Genomic DNA, 22,768 nt, shown 5'->3' with positions numbered 1-22,768 from the left:
TGATTGTAAAGAGGACAGGGAATGCCAGTAAATACTATGGTCTGACCATTTTGAATTGAGTGGTTAGGCATTGTCCTTTCCATGGATTCCCCAGCCTGCAGCACTGCCAAACCTTGTACTGGGCTATTATCAGATTAGAGCCTATGTGTTGCTAATAACCCTGCTCCCCACACACCTCTCTCTCTCTGCATTTATAATCTACATTTCATGCAAATCTATTTCTATGAGAGATCTATACTTGCCTATGGATCATTAAACTATGATGTCATATTTTTATTATTTAGTTATGACTTTTTTCCACACCACCATGAGGTAAATCAAGGCATATCGGTGGCTTTTGTTGTCTGGGCAACAATTCTTGAAGGATCAATTAATGACCCCCTATTAGCATTTTTTTCCCCAAAAAAATACTTATTTACTGATTAAGTAAGCTCTTTTTCTCAGCTGTGGAGAGAGAGAGAGAGAGAGAGAGAGAGAGAGAGAGAGAGAGAGAGAGAGAGAGAGAGAGAGAGAGAGAGAGAGAGAGAGAGAGAGAGAGAGAGAGAGAGAGAGAGAGAGAGAGAGAGAGGTAGCTTCCATCCTGGTTGGTGGGGTGAGAGGAAGTGACCATGGATTAACACGGTCACTCTGAACATGTGACCTCACTCGGTCACCCATGGAGATGTGACAACGCCTGGAGAAAACATTGCCAAATATTGCTGTGTTTGCAAGAGAGAGAGAGAGAGAGAGAGAGAGAGAGAGAGAGAGAGAGAGAGAGAGAGAGAGAGAGAGAGAGAGAGAGAGAGAGAGAGAGAGAGAGAGAGAAAAAAAATGCAAGTATCATAAACAAAAAACATAAATTACACTAACTTGCCTTTTTTAGAGCATCACAGTTTATACTCGTATATACTACAACACCATTTAATTTTGAGGTAGGAAGTACCTGACATGAGGTGTATCTTGGTATAAGTCTGGCAGCACTGCAGGCTGGAGAATCCCCAGAAAGGACAACGCCTAAATGCTCAATTCAAGTGGTCAGACCATAGGTGATTGTAAAGTGGACAGGGAATGCCAATAAACAAAGAACATTCAACAGTGCTTGTTCTCCCTGCCAACCATAAAGTGCTTTTTTCAGGTGATCTCAACTTTCCATGCATACTATAGTAGGACACAGTAACTTCACACAGCTATAAACTTCAACTCCTCCTATGTTCCTTTTTATACTCAAGATAAACATCCATTTCCACACTGTTTTTGATGACTACAACTTAATAACAAAATTAACTGTTTTTAGAGAAAAGTCAAACATCGGTTTTCAGACAAATCCCTTTTTGAACAAATCAATTCTTAAACTGAATTTCAAACTCATAATTGCACCTGTTGCCATACAATAACTTGGTTGCCAAACAAGCTACTCAGCAGCGTGGCATCACTGTGTGCATTAATTGTGCCACAGAGCTTGCTCAAAGAAAACTAGTTATGAACAGTTCTTTGATTTTGCCAATATTTCTTGTGCTGTGCTTAATTTTTCCTATTTTCTTTACTCCGTAAGTCACCATGGAACCTTAGAAAGCTAGTGAAAGTGTAAAAGCAAAACATAAAATAAGGAGACAACAATAGATTTGAAGAGAGAGATCACACAGAAGCATGAAAATGGTGTTCATGTCTTGGATCTCCCTTTGCACTTCAGCAGTCATCAATCTGTACCATTCTCAAGAATAGGGAAACAATAAAGGATGCTAATGTTACCAAAGCAGTGACTATGATCACCAAACAAAGGTTAAAAACCTTACAAGTCACTCTTGATTTGAATCAATGAAAAACAGTTTGCTGGTAAAATTAATTTCATCAGCTTTGTGCATGGACTTGTGCACAAAGTACTGTTGTCACAAATATTGTCCAGGAATTAATTAATCCATTTTACAGTGAATCCTATAGGGGAAAATAGTTTCACTTTTCAAATGTTTTGGTTCATGAATGGCCTTCAGGAATTAATTGGGGCATTCAATATGGTCTGAAAAAAATGCCAAATTCACCAGCTGACGGAATTTTACACATAATAGGCAGTTGGCAGGAAAATTTTTTACATCATTTGTGTGTTATCAAACTAATAAAATATTAGGAACATTTTTAGCCACTATCACCAAGCAGAGAACAAGAAATATGGCAAAACGAGCTAAATACTTTGCAAAATTATTTAATACTTTGCAAAATAATCTCAGGTTTGGGATGTACCTTGGGACGAATACTAATTTTTCCTCTCTACATGATCTTACTTTATCCATTTGTTATATCATTATCATACCAGTATTGAAATCAAGGCACATATGAAAGAAAGAACCATGTTTTGATGCTAAATCTTAGCAGTACACTGGTGACAATTGCCTGTCGACCTGCCTGCCTCCCAACATCTTCCCTAAATTGCCGCTTGTCTCTTTACATTGTGTCTCCAAATGTCTTCCCTGAGTTGCTGCTTGTCTCTTTAGAGTGTGTCTCCCAATGTCTTCCCTAAGTTGTCTCTTTACATGTCTCCCAGCATCTTCCCCGAGTTGCTACTTTCTTCTTTGTAAATACCTATTCATTCACACCTTGTTTCTTCTTTCCTGATATGTTTGTGCAATCAACCACAGCACATGCACAGACTGGTGTTTTACAACAACAATACAAACTCATATCTTTCACTTTGAGTTTGTTGGGTGTTTGGGAGATACTGACATGTCCGATATCAGCTGGTCCTTTCATCTCTACATGGTTTTGGCCATCACAATAACCTGTCAACACAAATAATACTTGCTTGACTCTTGGGGATTTGCCAGATAAAAAGATTAGTCCCTGTAGAAGCCAGTGGAAAATATTTCAAACTAAATATGTAGCAGGAGACTAGAAATAAATGTGAAAACTTTGAGAGCTTAGTTGCAAGTATTTAGCTTATACAGTAAAATCCCTCTTATCCGGCTTCAACGGGACCACCGACATGCCGAATACTTGAATAGAAGTGAAATTATGTCCACAATCACCACCCTACACTCTTACCATAACAAAGATCAGCTGATCTGATCAGCTGCTTAAGTGTAAGCACAACACGTTTCCTCTTTTCTACAACTTTAGGCATGATGAAGGCGTCAGGCGATAAACAGTGCACACGCGGGACTGAGTCACTGAGTAAACACAGTGCAGTGGGCCATGGGTGGCGCGAAGCAGTGCGCTCTGGTGGCGAGGGGACAAAGTATGCCTCACGCGGGAATTTTAATCAATTTTATGAGTACACATTGATTTTTTATTGATTTTAAGGCTCAGGGAAAAATGTGCCGGATATTTGAAGCTGCCAGATACTCGAATGCTGGATGAGAGGGATTTTACTGTAGTAACTGCTCTGTAGAGTATGCATCACCAGTTCCTGCAGCTACTGTTAGCATAAACACTTAGAATCAATGTTTTGTAGTATTTAAGTACAGTACATCAATATTTATAACAAAAGGCGTTTTAGAAAGTGCTTCTCCAGAGAAATGTTGGAGTGTTGACTGACCCCTACATTAAAACACCCAATGATCACAGGCAACTCAGCCCATACCAAATGCCCCAATCAAATGAGTAAACCAAGGTTCTACTATATACCTTTATGTTATTTCAAGACAGAAAATTCAAAAAATTCTTTTTGTGGCAACACTCCTAGCCTGACTATACTCTTTATTCTCGGAAGGACGTTTAGGTGTTGGCCGAGATCCATTAGCTACTATGCTACATCACACAAATTCTCTTTAATATACCAATTCTTTTTACTTTTTTTTTTTTGAGATTCAAGTATTAGGTATAGATTATTTAGCTTACCAAACCATTCAGTGCTACAATTGGTTTGGATTTTAAGATAATAGTCTGGGCTTTACAGAAATACCACATTTGACAACATAGCTCTGTGACATTGTCATGTAGGTCAAGAGCATCTGGGGTGCTTATTGGTAGGGTCAGGTGACTCAAGTCTGAGAGAGAGGTGGCTCAGCCTCTCAGGGGTCACTCCCTTGCACACTATCACCCATGATGGAAGCAATGCCCAAGTGCTTGCATGTTCTTCACAGCCAAGAGAAAGAACTTATTTACAATGCAGAGCAGGAGAGAGCCATAGAACATTATAGACTCTTCACAATCAACATTAGTGAATGCTCAGATGATGAACTTCCAGAATAAAGATCAGATAGAAGATTAGGCCTACAGGGGAAACCTCTAAAAAATAAATAAATGTGCCTTGATTTTTATTTCAAAGACAATGTGGAAAAGTAGTCAAAACACGAACAAATAAATTACAAAAAAATTCTTGGTTCACACAAAATCACACATGGCTGAGAGAGAGAGAGAGAGAGAGAGAGAGAGAGAGAGAGAGAGAGAGAGAGAGAGAGAGAGAGAGAGAGAGAGAGAGAGAGAGAGAGAGAGAGAGAGAGGGTGTGAGGGTCACCTGTCCTTTCCACCAAGGTGTTAAACCAATAATTAGTCCTGTGGAGACATGGCAACGCAGGATACAGGGAATTCCCCTATTAGGCAACACCCAAACATTTTTCCAGCAGTAAAAAGAGTGTAGGTTTATCTGCATTTAGCAGCAGTGCCTTGAAGTCATTATGAGTAATCAAATACCACTTAAAGGACCAAATTAAAGAGATTGTAGCAGCAAGTGTCCTCCATCTTACATTGATTACTATATCTTTTTTTCACATTGTGATTAGAGACTGGTGTCTATATAATAGTTTGGATGGTCTCAAGCTGCACTGAGTGCCTTGTAGGAAATGGCTACACAGCTGCTCCAGCCTCTAGTGAATAATTTTATTCACTGTTAGTGTGCAAATGTTTTGTTGATAAAAGGTAAGAGACTGTGTGTCTTCAAGGGAAATGTTGAATAGTCAAGAAAGGAGCTGATTCAAGAGAAAGCATTGCCACAATCAACCACTGCCTCTTCCTTCCTTGCTATCCACCACTGCTTCTTCCCTAATAAATGCCCCATCCATGCCACCTACTACCTCAGCCCCACAACCTATTAAAGAAGGCAAAGAGGAAGTTAAGCCAATCTGAGAAGAATGATTATAAGGCAAGGAATATCTAAATAAATTGAATTACTAAGAGCAAGGTGGCATCTCGTGATATCCCCATCTATGAGTGAGAAAATATTCTGCTGATATCTGAGACACCGTATCTTATATCAGATATCATAGAGGCAACTAGATGGCAATTTGGCCACCATGAAACCTGTCATCCCTTGCACCATACTCCAGTGACACATCATTCACCTCAACGAGTAGCATGCTGCAAGGTAGAACTGTAAATTGACTTCATAAATTCCTGATAACAATGCATCATGTGATTTTTGTGTATTTCTTTATTTTACTTATTTATTTTTTTGTGTGTCCCTAGAAACTAATTTCTTTTTTTAAGTTCTTAAGTTCAAATAACAAATAAACTGATTAATGAACATCCAATTAGAACAAACTGTTCAAGTTCATTAATATCTATGATAATGATGACAATAGTAATAAATATAATAACTACTATTATCATTGATATAATGATTCATGATTAATTTATAATCAGTACCATGAAACATGGAGACTATTTTTCATGTTTCAACAAGTTCTCTTCTCCAAGGTTTCAGTTAGTCTTAGCATACATCTCTTTCCACACTGAAGTGTTTCTTCCTCTTCCATGTCTATGAAAGACACCTTTCATCACTTGTACAGTAGAAGCAGAGCTATCTTTATCACTAAATAAAGGCATTTTCCTACCATATCAAGAAAAAAACTATTAATGTTAAATAACAGACAACCAAGAGTTGCATCTGCACATGGCAGGAAGAATAGAGAAGTAAACAATGTCTGCACCAAGGCTACCTATATAGCATCGCACACTCAAACTTCTCTTTCATGGACATGAAGGGCATACCTTTCCCCACTTGTACAATAGAAGCAGAGCAATCTTTATCTCTATTCCTACAATAGCAACAACAATGTTAAACAACAGATAACCTAGAGACATTTGCATGTGGCAGGAACAGACTAGAACAACCAGGAACAGCCAATCAAGGCTACCTACACAGCATGGGACATAGATGCTCATCAGCTCAAGAGGTCTCAAGCATGAGCTGATTAGCTTGTAATGCTATCACTTGTACTTGAAACTTTCTCATTGGTGTGCCCTGCTCCCCACCTCTCTGTGGTTGGATGTGACATGTCATTTTAAGTAACAGAGGCCCTTATTCCCATATCTGAATACAGAAACAGAGCACATCATACAAGGACCAGAGACCAGCTTCTGCTGGATTCTACAGCTATTTCCATCATATTTAAGTCAGTTTAGGGAATACTCTCAAGAATTCTAGAGGCTTGTAGAAGGGGAAGATTGTGCTATTTCAATTTCAATCAAGGTGGCATGATCTCAGAATAGAAACCTTACTTATATATGATGACAAAATGGGTTTTATAGTGATGAACTGGGTTGGTGACAAGCCAAGTTGGTGATGAAATGGGGCATAATCCTTTATGAGATGTCATACTACAGAGCATACCTTATTATCTGAAACACAATACTTTTGTTACACTTACAATGTTGACTTGTTTAAATAAAACATGGCAGTTAATAACTCATAGCTTCCCTTATGGTTTGATCAAACTTCTGTTTGGATTTAGTTTTCACAAGTCTATCAAAATCATTTAGCAGCAAGCCTGACATCCAGCATTCACCATGTCCAAAAGAAAAGTCAAGCCCCTCCTGTTTAGTGTTAGAAAGTATGAATTCCTCATCCTAGAATCATGCTTTCAGATCAGGACCACCAAGCTTGTTGTACAATGAGAAACAGATATGAGGAAAGAAGCATGGTATGCAAGTGCAATTTTACAATGATTTCTAAACTAAATTTAACCATATCATAAACAATGAATCTCTTTGCAGATGTTGGGTGTTCAAGACTGAAGGATATTAAATGATATTCGATTTGGCTTGGAAATATCCACTGGCATTTAATTTTTGGATATCAAAGTGTTGAGTCGCTGCTGTAATATTTGACACTAAGAGTCTCTTAACTCCATGAATATAAGTGTTTATCTAAACTTGTTTCCCTCGCTCACTTAACATAAAGGAGGAGGCAGAAGATGCATAATGAAATGCTAATTACTCCCAGTGAGGTCTAAAGCAAGCCATAAATGGACATGGTATCGGTGGAATGCAGCACAACAAGGATATACTGAGAGGTCAATGATTGACCTGTTTCTCACCAACAAGAAAAACATATTTAAAGATGTTAGGACCATACCATCTGTGTCCTTAGACTCTGACCACAGGTTGGTGGTGGCTAAATTGAAAATTGTAAAACCAAAGGAAAAAGTCAAGAAAAAGCAAAAGAGATTCAAACTGGAAAACCTCAAGGACGAAGAGAAGAAGCAAGCACTGCAGCAACTGGTAACATTACGAAAACCAACCGAACTGGAATTGGAAGAAATGAACATAGAAGAACAATGGAATAAATTCAAGAACACTGTGTATGGGGCAGCTGAGGAGACAGTTGGTATTAAAATCAAATATGGAACCAAAAAGAAAAGTACTGCATGGTGGACTTATGATGTTAAGGAAGCAGTCAAAGAAAAAACAAGATCTTTCAGAAAATGGATGAAAACAAGAAACATTGAAGATAGAGAAGATTACGTAGATAAACGAAACAGTGCAGAAGCAACCAAAAGAGCAGCCAAGGAGGACATGTGGATCAAGATTGGTCAAGATCTAGAGAGAGACATAGAAGGAACAAGAAAATTATTGTATAGCATGGCTAAGAACTATAGGAAAGGAAATAACAAATCAACATATGCAATAATGAACAAAACAGGAGAACTACTAACAAAACCACAGGAGATTGAAGAAAGATGGAGAGAATACTTCCAAGAACTTCTAAATGTGGAGGATTTGGAAGTGGATGAAGAGTGGAATCTAGATATACAGGAGGAACAAGGAGAGAACCCAAATGAGATCAGTATAGAGGAAGTGAAGGAGGCACTAAAGAAGATGAGAAGCGGCAAAGCCCCAGGGGACGACGAGCTCCCTATAGAGCTATTTAAAGCTGCTGGGGAAGAATGTGTAGAGTGGATGAGGTACATTTTCAGTAATGCGTGGAAAGAGGAGAAAGTGCCCCATGACTGGCACAAAGCAATAGTATGTCCAATATATAAGAAAGGCAGTAAAACAGATTGTGCAAATTATAGAGGTATATCCCTGTTATCTCATGTTGGAAAATTGTATGAAAGAATAGTTGAGAAAAGATTAAGAACCTGTGTCGAGGAGAAACTAGGAATATGGCAGTATAGTTTCAGGCCCAATAGGAGCACGACAGATCTAGTGTTCACTTTAAAGATGATAATGGAAAAGAATTGGGAGTGGAGCATTGATAAATATGTGGCTTTTATAGATCTGGAAAAAGCCTTTGATAGAATTAGAAGAGATTGCTTGTGGAGAGTCTTACAACATCAAGACTACGGCATAAACTCTAAACTGATACGAGTAATTAAGAGTATATATAAGAACACGGAGAGCAGAGTCAAGAACAGAGAGCTGGAGAGTGAATGGTTTAGCATTAAGACAGGAGTGAGACAAGGGGGAGTGCTCTCTCCTTTGCTATTCATTATATACATGGACAGATGCCTGAAGGAAGTGTGTGTAAGGGAGGATAAAGAGATCACGCTGGCCTATGCAGACGATGTCGCTGTCGTGACAGGAAGCCAACAAGATCTTCAAGAGGCCATGACAAGATGGAATGATGTCTTAAATAGGGAAGGAATGAGAATGAACAAACAAAAAACAGAAATAATGAAAGTTGGCAGAATAAAGGAGGAATGTAATATTTACATAGAAAACATTAAACTGAAGCAGACCGACAAATTTTGTTATCTGGGAGTACTTTTCGACGAGGAAAACAGACAGAATATAGAAATTTTAAATAGAATACAGAAGTACGATGCAAATGTCAGTGCATTGTATCCCATACTTAAAGATAAGAATATTCCAACAAAAGCTAAAACCATAATATTTACAACAATACTAAGACCAGTACTTCTATATGGGTCAGAAACTTGGACACTGACAACAAGAACATCTTCACAAATACAAGCAGCAGAAATGAGAGTTCTGAGAATGATCCGAGGTGTGACCAGACTTGATAGAATTAGAAATGAAGAAACCAGAGAGAGATTAGGGATAACATCTGTACTGAAGATAATTGAAAAGAACAAATTGAGATGGTATGGACATGTCCAAAGAATGGAAGATACAAGATACGCAAGGAAGTTTCTGGAATGGGTTCCTCTAGGCAGGAGGCCGGTGGGACGACCTAGGAAGCGATGGATGCAGGGAGTTGAAGAAGCTGCTGAACGAAGAGGAAGAAATCTACAAGAAATAACCAGAGATGAGGATTTCATGGATAGAGACCTTTGGAGAAGATTCGTAGAGGCCGGACACTGACAGGCATTGCCTACCTTGCGTCTGGTGAGAAAGGAAAGGTGGTGAGAAAGAGGTCTAAAGCAATGGATCAGGGGGTGCTGTGAACTTATCATTAAACCCAGATGAACATTTCTCTTTGTCTCACAACACAAGGAGGCAGTCACAACCTCCCCTCTAGAAACAACTCTTATCCTTCACACAAAACTACATGCATCTAATTACACACAAGCCCTTCACTCAAAATTCAAAATTATCATAGCAACTCCTACACCAGCCTTGGAGTCCCATCTAGTGATGACCATAAATGTCCTCAGGTTGAATTGCTCTTCTGGTGTTGACCCTAAGTGTCTTGATGCCCCCATCAACTTCTTCATTAATTTCTGCAATATTCATAGTCTTAGACCTAACTTTCAATCTGTAGAACACCACCTCTCCTCTACTACACATCATCTTTTCCTCACTGAAACACAGGTGTCTGAGACAACTGACAGTAGCCCCTTTCTGTTCTGTCCTATTATCTCTGTCCTCATTTTCAATCCAAACCTTGATGTTGCATTTATGTGCACGACTTAACCTGCTCTCATCCCCACACTCTTGAATCTCCCAAGTTTTCCACCATCTGTTTGACTACAGAATCACTCTCAAACTAAATTTATCTGTGCTGTATACCTCTCATCAAACTCCTCTGACTATGAGAAATTCCTTGATTACTTAACTTTCAAAGTGGAGCACATTCTGATTCTCTTCCCTTTTGTGGGGATCTCCATTCTTGGAGACTTCAATGTTCACCACCAGCTTTGGCTTTCCTCTCCCTTCACTGACCATCCTGGTGAACTAGCTTTAACTTTGCTATCCTCCACAACCTTGAGCAACTGATGCAACACCCTACTCGTATTCCTGACTGTCTTGGAGATACATCCAACATTTTCTTGACCTTTTCCAAACCTCTAATCCTTCTGCTTATGCTGTTACCCAATCTTCTCCATTGGGCTCTTCTGATCACAATCTAATATCTGTATCTTGTATTATCCCTCCAATCCCTCCACAGGATCTCCCAAAGCAGAGGTGCCTATGGCAATTTGCCTCTGCTAATCAGGAAGACATGAGGTATTAGGCCAGTTTTTCTTGGAATGACTACTGCTTCCATGTCAGAGACCCATCTCTGTATGTTGAGTGCATAACATAGGTAGCAGTGTCTGGCATGGAGGTGTACATTCCTCACTTTTTCTCTCCACCTAAACCTTCCAAACCTTGATTTAATTCGAGCTATACATGATGAGAGGTGGCCCACAAAAGGTACTTGAGCCTTCCATCACCTGAATCTCATGCACTTTATATTTCTGCCCAGAATCATGCCAAGTCTATCCTCCAACTAGCCAAAAATTCCTTCATTAATAGACAGTGTCAAAATCTTTCAAGATCTAACTCACCTCGTGACTTCTGGCACCTAGCCAAAAACATCTCCAATAACTTTGCCTCTTCATCTTTTCCTCCTTTATTTCAACCTGATGGCACCACTGCCACCTCATCTATTTTCTATAGCTGAAATCTTCACTGAAACCTTTGCTAAAAACTCTACCTTGGATGATTCAGGGCTTGTTCCTCCCTCTCCTCCATCCTCTCATTACTTCATGCTACCTATTAAAATCCTTCGCAATGCTTTCCATGCCCTCGCTGGCCTAAACCTTCAGAAGACTTATGGACCTGATGTCTTCTGCTGTTCCCTAAAACAGTGTCTCCGTGTTTGCACCTTGCCTAGGCAAACTCTTTCAACTCTATCAACATCTACCTTTCTTGCTGGAAATTTGCCTACACACAGCCTGTCCCTAAAAAGGGTGATCGTTCTAATCCCTCAAACTACCGTCCTATTGCTTTAATTTCCTGCCTATCTAAAGTTTTTAAATCAATCCTCAACAGTAAGATTCTTAAACATCTACCACTTCACAACTTTCTACCTGACTGGCAGTTTAGGTTCCATCAAGGCCGCTCTACTAGTGATCTGGCTTTCCTTACAGAGTCCTGGTCATCCTCTTTTAGAGATTTTGGTGAAACTTTTGCCTTAGACATATCAAAAGGTTTTGATAGAGTCTGGCACAAAGCTTTAATTTCCAAACTATCTTCCTACAGCTTCTATCCTCTCTGTAAACTTCATCTCAAGTTTCCTTACTGACTGTTCTATTGCTGCTGTGGTAGACAGTCACTATCCTCCTAAATCTATTATTAACAGTGGAGTTCCTTTGGGTTGTCCTGTCACCCACTCTCTTCCTAGTATTAATTGAGGCGCGCGGTGCAACAACGACGTAACCGTGAAATTTTCCATTTCTCGGTTACGTCGTTGTTGCACCGCGCGCCTCAATTAATGATCTTCAAAACTAAACTTCTCATCCTATTCACTCCAATGCTGATAATACCACCCTGCACTTTTCCACATCTTTTCGTCAATGTCCAACTTTTCAGGAAATAAACAGTTCATGCAGGGAAGCCATAGAATGCCTGACTTCTGATCTCTCTAAAATTTCTTATTGAGGCAGAGCAAATTTGGTATTGTTCAATACCTCAAAAACCCAATTCCTTCACCTATCAACTTGACACAACCTTCCAGACAACTATCGCTTCTTCAATGACACTCAACTATACCCCTCTTCTACAATGAACATCCTCGGTCTGTCCTTTAATCTAAACTGGAAACTTCACATCTCATCTCTAGCTAAAACAGCTTCCATGAAGTTAGGCAATCTGAGTCACCTCTGCCAGTTTTTCCCATCCCAACAGCAGCTAACTCTGTACAGAGGCCTTATCCGTACTTTAAGACAGGGTGGAATAAAAAACTTTTCATTTTTTCAACTCCTCTCCTCTAGCTGACTGTCTTCAGCCTCTTTCTCATTGTCGCAGTTACTATTTTATACCACTATTTTCGTGCCAACACTTCTGATCTTGCTAACTGCGTGCCTCCCCACCTCACACAGCCTTGCTGTACAAGATTTCTTTCTCTCACCCATATTCTGTCCACCTCTCTAATGCAACAGTTAATCTGTATTCTCATGCCTTTCTCTGGTAAACTCTGAAACTCCCTGCCTGCTTCTGCATTTCCACCTTCCTATGACTTGAACTCTTTCAAGAGGGAAGTTTCAAGACACTTTTCCTATATTTTTGACTAATGCTTTCAACTCTGTTCAGGGACTGGCATGTCAGTGCATTTTTTTTTTTTATGATTTTTGTTACGCTTGGCCAGTGCCCCTCTTACATAAAATAAATAAATAAATAAATAAATAATAAAATTATAACAGTTATTTAGGATTTTCTGTGGAAGTTAGAAAGAAAAATATGACAAGGCCAAGATAAGTACTGAATACCATCATTTACTCTCCCTTCCAACCCTCACCTTAAAATATTCCTTGGGCCTGTCAAAATTAGTCAATGTAATCCATTTCCATCACAAATCATTTATTTTTTTTTTATACTGTCTACCCCCCCACACACACATGTAAACCAATGATGTGTAACAAAAAACAAGCAAAGATTCATCCAAGACACCAAAATCAAACAGAAAAATGTAGTTTCATCTACACACATGACAATGAAAATAAAAAAAGAGCTCAACTAAACTTAACTATACCTAACCTAACCAAACCTAAGCCTAACCTAACCTAACCAAAAGCTAAATGTAACCTAACCAAACCTAACTAAATCTAATCTAATCAAACCTAGCTAAACCTAACCAAATCTAACTAAACCTAACCTCATTAATGTTTACAATAGGTCCTTCTTACTTTGCTGTTTAACAGTCACATGATGATATAGTACATTTACTGTAGTGTATGTCTCAACTCACAAATCCACATAAAAAACAGAGGTGCCTCCCAGATGCTAAGTCCACAAATTGTGTGCACAGCACAGCTCCTTGCACACACTGAGGCCTGGAACACTTCCTATCTACCTCAAGTAGTTTATATGTGAGTGAAATATATAAAAAGTTTTTGGTCCAAACATAAGCTCAGCTTGTTTGTTGTATCAAAACTATTGAACGATAAGCATTCTATTATGAACATTTTATTATGAGGCATATTTTATTTGCAAGACATATAATGGACACTATGAGGGTATTATTCCATGCTGCCCTGTGAGGGAGGGTGTCACAGTGCCATCATGCCAGTTTGACTCCAGCTGTCATCATGGAAAGTTTGGAGGATTGTGATCTACATTTTTTGATATGCCTTTGAAAATGGCAGCTTTCATCTTCACAACCTTGAAATTTGGCAGTATTTTCTCACTTGGTGAATGTTAATGTATCTTATTTCTTAGTATATGAAGATTTCTGATGCCAGTTGTGAGGAATAGTGTGTGATTGCTGCTGTACATACAGGTTAGGCTAGGTAATATTAGGTTAGTGTACTTAATGTGAGTCCAGCAGGTTAGGTTAGGTAATGCTAGGTTAGGTTAGTGCCCTTAAGGTGGGGCCCAGGGGGAGCAAAGCAACCATGGATGAGTTGAAAATCCCCCCACTTGCCAAAACATGGTGTCTCATCTTTAGACTTTTCAGGAATGTCCAAATTTGCCCTAATTTGGCTCTGTGTCCCTCCAAAACCCCCCATTCCCCACAGGTCCCCCAAGCTTGTTGGGGGAAAAGGGGGAGGTTATGTAAGATGGAGTTATTGTAAATGTTTACTCCTATTTTAACAATAAATTTTATAAAAAAAATTAATAACTCAGGAACGATCAATTTGTGATAGTAAAGATATAAACCACCGTGTTATATGTGACCCAGGTACTTCACTAAGAACAATAGGTTTTTTTTGCCGTGAGACAGATGCACTTATATAATACAATTAATTCTTGGTTTCTGTACATATAACCTTAACAAACGTCCTTTAAGTACTTTTGGTCCCTTTCAAGACTGTTCCTTATGTACCTGCACCTCAGAATGATACAAGTTATCAAATTCATGAAATTACTCAATGGGAAAGTATTTCATCTTGCAGCAAAGACTAAATTAGCATAAAGGATGTGGAAATGTGCTAGGATAACGAAGAAAAAAGAGATGTCAGGGAAAGGATACCATACTCCTTATATATGCAACTTATCATATTAGCATATCATTTTAATCCTCAAAATCAGGAAACGCCCACTAATAAAGATTAACAGTTGTGCTCATATTGTTGTATGAATTAATCACTACATGCAGGACGTGCTGTCACGCTATTTCGTTGTATGACTTCACTGACCATAATTAATGCTTACGCTCATCCTATCTACAAGAGAACACATGAAGGCTGTCCTAGCATGTAAACACCCGAGCACAACGCAACCACGCAGAAGCTGCATTTTTACACACCACCGCTTGTACCGACTTGTCATGCCGGGATTCCAGACCATACTCTATGATGCTACATAAAATGGGAATCTGCGTAACGTATGTAAGGTGATAAAGTTCAGTACGGGCGGGTGACGCACGCGCCCCCCTCCACATCCACCACCCTTAACATCGACCGCCGCCGCCGCCGCCGCCGCCGCCACCTCCTCCCCGTCACTACTCGCGGCTCAATTAGACCTTTCCTCTCATTCTACTCCTTCATACCTACACACCACAAACATTCAAGAGTTCCACAATACACCTGTCGCACAACTGCAAGTGACAGAGTGTCGCATCCCTAGCCACTCTCTCCCTACGTCTGGTAGAACACCACTAATGATATCCACCTATATGCTCCAAATAAATCTTTCCTTCTATACACCTTAAATAGTAAGCTCTGGTTAACCTGCAGGTGAATAAATCTCACCTGGAATGTAGTGTGATCGCTTGGACATAGCATCGTCGGAGTCGATATCTAAGGGTCTCTTCCTGGAGTCTGGAGTACCGGGTGAAGGAACGCACTCCTCCATGATGGACTCTGTGGCCATGTTGTGGGGGGGAAATGCCTTCTGCGCAGGCGTGTACTAGACTCTTGCCAAACCTACGCTTCACCAATAAAGTTTTTGATTATTGAGTCTTTACCCTCAAACCACGTACATCTATACATAAAATTATACCTGTACACTTTATCAAATTTATCATACAAGAAACTTCGAATAGTTTACTAGATTATTTTTCTTCGACTATCGTAAGTTTGGCATAATTATTGCATGATGGCATATACCACTATATATATATATATATATATATATATATATATATATATATATATATATATATATATATATATATATATATATATATATATATATATATATATATATATAATCTGTTTATTTATATATTTATTTATTTATTTGTTTATTTATTTATCATTTTATTCATTAGGTTGAAAGTGTATTTATGATCATCTACGGAAAGCTGTAATACTCACTCAGCGAATGCGTACAATAAAGGACATTAGTCAAGTATTTTAAGTACGCTCAAAAGTTAACTTCATGGGAATCGATCGGCAAATCAAGGGCGTACTACCCTAGATCGATCCCATCAATTGGTGCCCTATTTTACACACACACACACACACACACACACACACACACACACTTATACACATATATATATATATATATATATATATATATATATATATATATATATATATATATATATATATATATATATATATATATTATAACACTCACAAGGGACGAGTGTGCATTTTGTGGTGTATATTTATTTTACCTAGGAAAGAACGAGGCTACCAGTCAATAAGATCGATATGCTGGTGTCAAATGTCCCAGGTTAGTACGTCATTGATTGGGAGAAGCTAGGCCATTCTGGATACATATTTAGTTGAAGTCAACAGCGACGACTGGATTACTTAGTTTATATATATATATATATATATATATATATATATATATATATATATATATATATATATATATATATATATATATATATATATATATATATATATATATATATATATACACAAATAATGGAGTGCTGCTCGCTGTAGTACAGAAGCAAGTACAGTAAACTAAAAAGAAATATGGACTTCAGCAGTCTACTTGCCACTCTACAATAGTGAGCAACATTCTCCCGCACTCTTGGGAAAACTTTAATCTGGTACAAGAAATGCATGAAATTGAAAACTGCTGAACTATTTTGACAGCATGAAAAAAAAAAAAAAAAACGTAAATTTTCAGTCGAACACACACACACACACACACACACACACACACACACAGTTTTGCATTTTCATCTCTCTCTCTCTCTCTCTCTCTCTCTCTCTCTCTCTCTCTCTCTCTCTCTCTCTCTCTCTCTCTCTCTCTCTCTCTCTCTCCTAAGTGATGAAAATGCAAAACTGTGTGTGTGTGTGTGTGTGTGTGTGTGTGTGTGTGTGTGTGTGTGTGCAACTGAAAATTTACGTTTTTTATTTATTTTGTGCTATCAAAATAGTTCAGCAGTTTTCAAATTTATATATATATATATATATATATATATATATATATATATATATATATATATATATATATATATATATATATATATATATATATATATATATATATATATATATATATATATATATATATATATATATATATATATATATATATATATTGTGTATACCTATTGGGTGTCCCATAGTGATGGGACACATTTTAAATGTAAATATCTTGGATTATAATGTATTTATTATATAAGTAAAGGAGGACAAGACTTCATCATATCTTAGATTTAAAATTACCTTCTTTAGAGGGTTTTAAACTGTCCATTGATAAGTTTCATCGGTGCATGAAGTTCAGATAAAAAAAAATCAACCTATATAATGTTATTCACTTTTTTTTTATGAAGTTGTTTATATATATTCTTTATGTATTGCTACCAATTAATGTCATGCACTTTTGCTTATTGAAGAAAACAATATGTTGGATGGTATGGGAAGCTACTCTACAGTACAGTCTGATAACATAAAAACGTCATATTGGTCGAGCTTTGACTTCTAGAGTCGTATCCACTGAAAGAAATGAGAGAAAACGTAACCTGCCACTATCGAGAAAATGACGGTCCACTAATGGGCGAGCTCGGTGAGCCTATGAATGCTGACGATCCTTGTCCAAAGCCACAACGCCATAACTTATGACTTATGACCCAGCCTTGTGATTAAGCCTGGTTATTATTTAGCTAGCAAGGAACGATTGAATTTTCTCTATGGTTTATATAACATTGAGTACTACGTCACAAATGAATTATGAGATTATACGAGGCAAATACAATGTTTACAAGTTCTGCCTTTAATTTAGGGACATCATATCATGTGTTGTTAAGGAAATCCACAGATTAGCTTCAGGAGATTAATTCACAGTTGTACAGAAATACAAAGATAGGGTTGAGGATGTCTATGAAGGCAATAAAAGTGTTCAACAGGTTTATACCAGACAAAAAAAAAAAAAAAAAAAAAAAATAGAATCGAGAATGAAGTCATAAAATGAGTTAGGAATTAATATACCGTATTTATATAAGAAAAAAAAAATATAAAAAATAGGGCCCAGACCATGAAAAATAAGTCAACAGAAGGGTTGAAATTGGATGGAGTGCCTTCGGGAAACCAAAACAAAATGTAATGAAGACTAATCTCCCACTCATTAAAAGAAAAACATATACGTAGGTAACCAGGGCATTTCACCAGTCTTATCATACGGCACGGAGACCTGGAACTAAAACTAAAACCCATTACTATACTAAGAATAAACTATTTGTTATACAATTATGAAACTATGGAAATATACCATAGAAAGAAATGAGAGATGTGAGGTAGGTGCCCATGTCTTAAAAATCACTTACATGAGTAAGCGAAGGCAATAATTAGTGTTCATGGAGGAACAAAGAATTGTACTGGTTTACTAAAATCAAAGGGACTTTCTATATCCTAGTATATACTAGGATATATATATATATATATATATATATATATATATATATATATATATATATATATATATATATATATATATATATATATATATATATATAGAAAGTCCCTTTGATTTTAGTAAATCAGTACAATTCTTTGTTCCTCCATGAACACTAATTATTCCTTTCGCTTACCCATATAAGTACAGCCATTGATGTTAATGTTAGCAAGGACTCTGTATAGAGAGTCCTTGCTAACAATAACATCAATGGCTGTACATACGTGCCAAAAAAAAAAAAAAAATGTGGCACAACAGACTAGAGTGGGTATTGTGGAATTTATTCACTTGAGAAGGGCACGTAGATTAGAAGAGGTGATGGTACATACAGCTTTGATTACTTCAAGGGATTACTGGTAGCTAAATATTTCACTCAGTTGTATCAAACTTTAACATAATGCATAAATTTATAGTTTCTACTGCCAAATCTTAAACAGTAAAGCTAGTGGGCATAAGTCAAGAAAAAATAGCTTTCAAATAGTGCGGGTAATAAGCAAGGACCTAGTATACAGTCATTTGTAAACTTATGCGAGCGAGAGTAATGTTTCCCTCTGGCCGCTGGAGGAGCCGCCGTGGGGGGGACTGGGGAGAGCAAAAAAAGTAATATTAATCGGACCGTTCTTTTAATATACAGATCCTTAAATATATATATATATATATATATATATATATATATATATATATATATATATATATATATATATATATATATATATATATATATATATATATATATATATATATATATATATATATATATATTTAAGGATCTGTATATTAAAAGAACGGTCCGATTAATATTACTTTTTTTGCTCTCCCCAGTCCCCCCCACGGCGGCTCCTCCAGCGGCCAGAGGGAAACATTACTCTCGCTCGCATAAGTTATATATATATATATATATATATATATATATATATATATATATATATATATATATATATATATATATATATATATATATATATATATATATATATATATATATATATATATATATATATATATAAATAGGCGTCTTCTTCAGTTTTTTCGGAAGCGCCTCGGAAGCAGACATTTTCTGACACATTCCTTTTGCGCAGATCTCATGGGAGCTTAGGAACTTTATAACTACCCCGGCCGTAAGCTTTTTAAGGGCTTGCGGGGGAGGCGAAGTGGAGCGAATGACAGCCATTCGCGGGCAGTGATGCAAACATGTTTGGTGTGTATTGTTTTCAATAAAATCTCGAACATAAAGAATGATCTACATACAAGTCATTCATGAGTGAAAACTATTTTTAAAACTGTATAACGTGAATTGTTTCAAATCAAGTGAATAGTACCATTTGTTTACAATGAGCGTGGAACAGTCAAGTCAAGTCAATTGGCGTGCAATATTCTGGCAGGGCAGGTAAAGATGTCTGAATGACCTTCCTGTCTTGGTCCACTACTTCCAACACATCACTGTGTTCTGGTACAATGCCATAATGCAAGTCATGACTGATACAGCCAATTCACGCAAAAATACTCTGCAGAGTGGCTTGTATTTGCACAGGTGATGAAAATAGGTCTGAAGAAGAGATACAGGGGATAGAATTCCCTTAACATGGCGAAATCTGAGGACCTGGGCAAGAGACCTCGCTCTCAACTCTATGAATGACTTGTGACCTAGACAGCTGCTAGACGTGAGCCCTGCATTACGGTTTATGCTAGCTCCATAATTGCTAATAATAGAATATATTTCGTTATATTATAATATTTGCAGTCTGTCTAGACAGACCAGAATAATAAATAGGGATACCTAAGAGATGGAAGGCGGAAATACTGTGAAAATACCAGAAAAGAAACGCTTTGACATTTCATTTTATAACTGCCATATGACTAGTTTTACTAGTCATACATGACTAGTCATATTGGAAATGTTTTTGGCTAGGTGTACCTAGAAAAAAACATCTCCAATAACTTTGCTTCTTCATCTTTCCCTCCTTTATTTCAGCCTGATGGCACTAATGACATCTCGTCTATTTCTAAAGCTGAATTCTTCGCTCAATCCTTTGCCAAAAGCTTTACCTTGGATGATTCAGTTTGTTCCTCCCTCTCCTCCACTCTCTGACTACTCCATGCTACCTATCAAAATCCTATCAAAAATCATGTTTTCCATTTCCTCGCTGGCCTAAATCCTCGGAAGGCTTCTGAACCTGATGGAATCCCTTCTACTGTTTTCTGAAACTGTGCCTCCGTGCTTGCACCTTGCCTAGTCAAACTCATTCAGGTCTATCAACATTTACCTTTCCTTCTTGTTGGAAGTTTGCCTAAATTCAGCTTGTTCCTAAAAAGGGTGACCGTTCTAATCCCTCAAACTACCGTCCTATTGCTCTAATTTCCTGCCTATCTAAAGTTTTTGAATCTATCCTCAACAGGAAGATTCTTAAACATCTATCACTTCACAACCTTCTTTCTAATCGCCAATATGGGTTCTGTCAAGGCCGCTCTAATGGTGATCTGTTTTTCCTTACTGAATCGTAGTTATTCTCTTTTAGAGATTTTGGTGGAACTTTTGCTATTGCCTTAGATAAATGTTACCTTGATAGAGTCTGGCACAGAGCTTTGATTTCCAGACCACTCTCCTATGGTTCTCTGTAACTTCATCTCAAGTTTCCTTTCCGGCCGTTCTATTGCTGCTGTGGTAGATGGTCACTGTTCTTCTCCTAAATCTATTATTAACAGTGATGTTCCTCAGGGTTCTGTCCTGTCACCCACTCTTTTCTTAATATTCATCAAAGATCTTCTAAACTTCTTGTTCTAATCTAATCTTCTTGTTCTAATCTAATCTTCTTGTTCTATCCACTCTTTTTACCCTGCACTTTTCCACGTCTTTTCATAGACGATCCAGCCCTTTGGAAAGTAAACAGTTCACGCAGGGAAGCCATGGAACGTCTGACTTCTGATCTCTCTAAAATTTCTGTTTGGGGTAGAGAAAACTTAGTATTGTTTAATACCTCAAAATTTTAATTCCTCCATCTGTCAACTCGACACAACCTTCCAGACAACTATCCCCTCTTCTTCATTGGCATTTACCAGAGAAAGGGATGAATGACTAAGAATGCTGGTTAACTCTTGCATTAGAGAGGTGGACAGAATAGGGGTGAGAGAAAAAAGAAAGTCTTGTGCACCGAGACCGTGGGAGGAGGGGAGGCATGCAGTTAGCAAGATCAGAAGAGTAAGAAGATAGAAGATAGCAAGAGATGCAACACTGCGGAGATGAGAAAGAGGCTGAAGACAGTCAGTTAGAGGAGAGGAGTTGAAAAGACGAAAAGCTTTTCATTCCACCCTGTCTAAAAGAGGGATATGAGTGGAACCCCCCATTCATGTGAAGCATACTTCATACATGGACAGATTGGCACCTGTACAGAGTTAGCAACTGGAATGGTGAGAAAAGCTGGCGGAGATGACTAAGAACGTCTAACTTCACAGAAGCTGTTTTAGCTTAAGATGAGATGTGAAGTTTCCTGTTTAGATTATAAGTAAAGGGCAGACCGAGGATGTTCAGTGTAGAAGAGGGAGACAGTTGAGTGTAACTGAAGAAGAGGGAATAGTTGCCTGGAAGGTTGTGTCGAGTTGATAGATGGAGGAATTAAGTTTTTGAGGCATTGAACAATACTAAGTTTGCTCTGCCCCAATCAGAAATTACAGAGAGATCAGAGGTCAGGCGTTCTTTGGCTTCCCTGCGAGAACTGTTTACTTCCTGAGGGGTTGGACGTCTATGAAAAAACATGGAAAAGTGCAGGGTGGTATCATCAGTGTAGGAGTGGATAGGACAAGTAGTTTGGCTTAGAAAACCATTGATGAATAATATGAAAAGAGTGGGTGACAGAACAGAATCTTGAGGAACACCACTGTTAGTAGATTTAGGAGAAGAACAGTGACCGTCTACCACAACAACAGTAGAACGGTCAGAAAGGAAACCTGAGATGAAGTTTCAGAGAGAAGGATAGAAGCCGTAGGAAGGAAGTTTGGAAATCAAAGCTTTGTGCTAGACTCTATTAAAAGTTTTTGATATGTTTAAGGCAACAGCAAAAGTTTCACCTAAATCTCTAAAAGAGGATGACCAAAACTCAGTAAGGAAAGCCAGAAGGTCACCAGTAGAGCAGCCTTGATGGAACCCATACTGGCGATCAGATAGAAGGCTGTGAAGTGACACACGTTAAAGAATCTTCCTGTTGAGGATAGAGTCAAAAACTTTAGAGAGACAGGAAATTAAAGCAATATGACGATAAGTTGAGGGATTAGAACGGTCATCCTTTTTAGGAACAGGCTGAATGGAGGAAAATTTCCAGCAAGTAGGAAAGGTAGATGTTCATAGACATAGCTAAAAGAGTTTGACTAGGCAATGTGCGAGCACGGAGGCAGAGTTTCGGAGAAGAATAGGAGGAACCTTATCAGGATCATAAACCTTTCTAGGGTT

At 37.9% G+C, this 22,768-nt stretch overlaps 1 protein-coding gene across 10 annotated transcripts in view; it reads right to left on the bottom strand.

The window, feature by feature from the left end:
* LOC135108568 (RNA-binding protein Pasilla-like) overlaps positions 1–15,371 on the bottom strand; it is a 145,705-nt gene extending 130,334 nt beyond the window's left edge. For 5 of the 10 annotated variants that reach the window (XR_010272351.1, XR_010272350.1, XR_010272349.1 and 2 more), the window contains exon 1: positions 15,213–15,371. Coding sequence is in view for 5 of the 10 variants with exons in the window: in XM_064019705.1 (XP_063875775.1) it covers positions 15,213–15,333 (121 nt within the window). In the remaining 5 variants the exon portion in view is untranslated. The remainder of the gene's footprint in view (positions 1–15,212) is intronic. The other 5 variants (XR_010272348.1, XR_010272347.1, XM_064019708.1 and 2 more) reach the window with 1 other exon arrangement.
* Positions 15,372–22,768: the final 7,397 nt, after the last annotated feature.

Source organism: Scylla paramamosain, chromosome 17 (genome assembly GCF_035594125.1).
Source record: "Scylla paramamosain isolate STU-SP2022 chromosome 17, ASM3559412v1, whole genome shotgun sequence".
Taxonomy (NCBI): domain Eukaryota; kingdom Metazoa; phylum Arthropoda; class Malacostraca; order Decapoda; family Portunidae; genus Scylla; species Scylla paramamosain.
The sequence above is the reverse complement of the archived record's forward strand: the minus strand, read 5'-3'. Positions and strand labels throughout refer to the sequence as shown.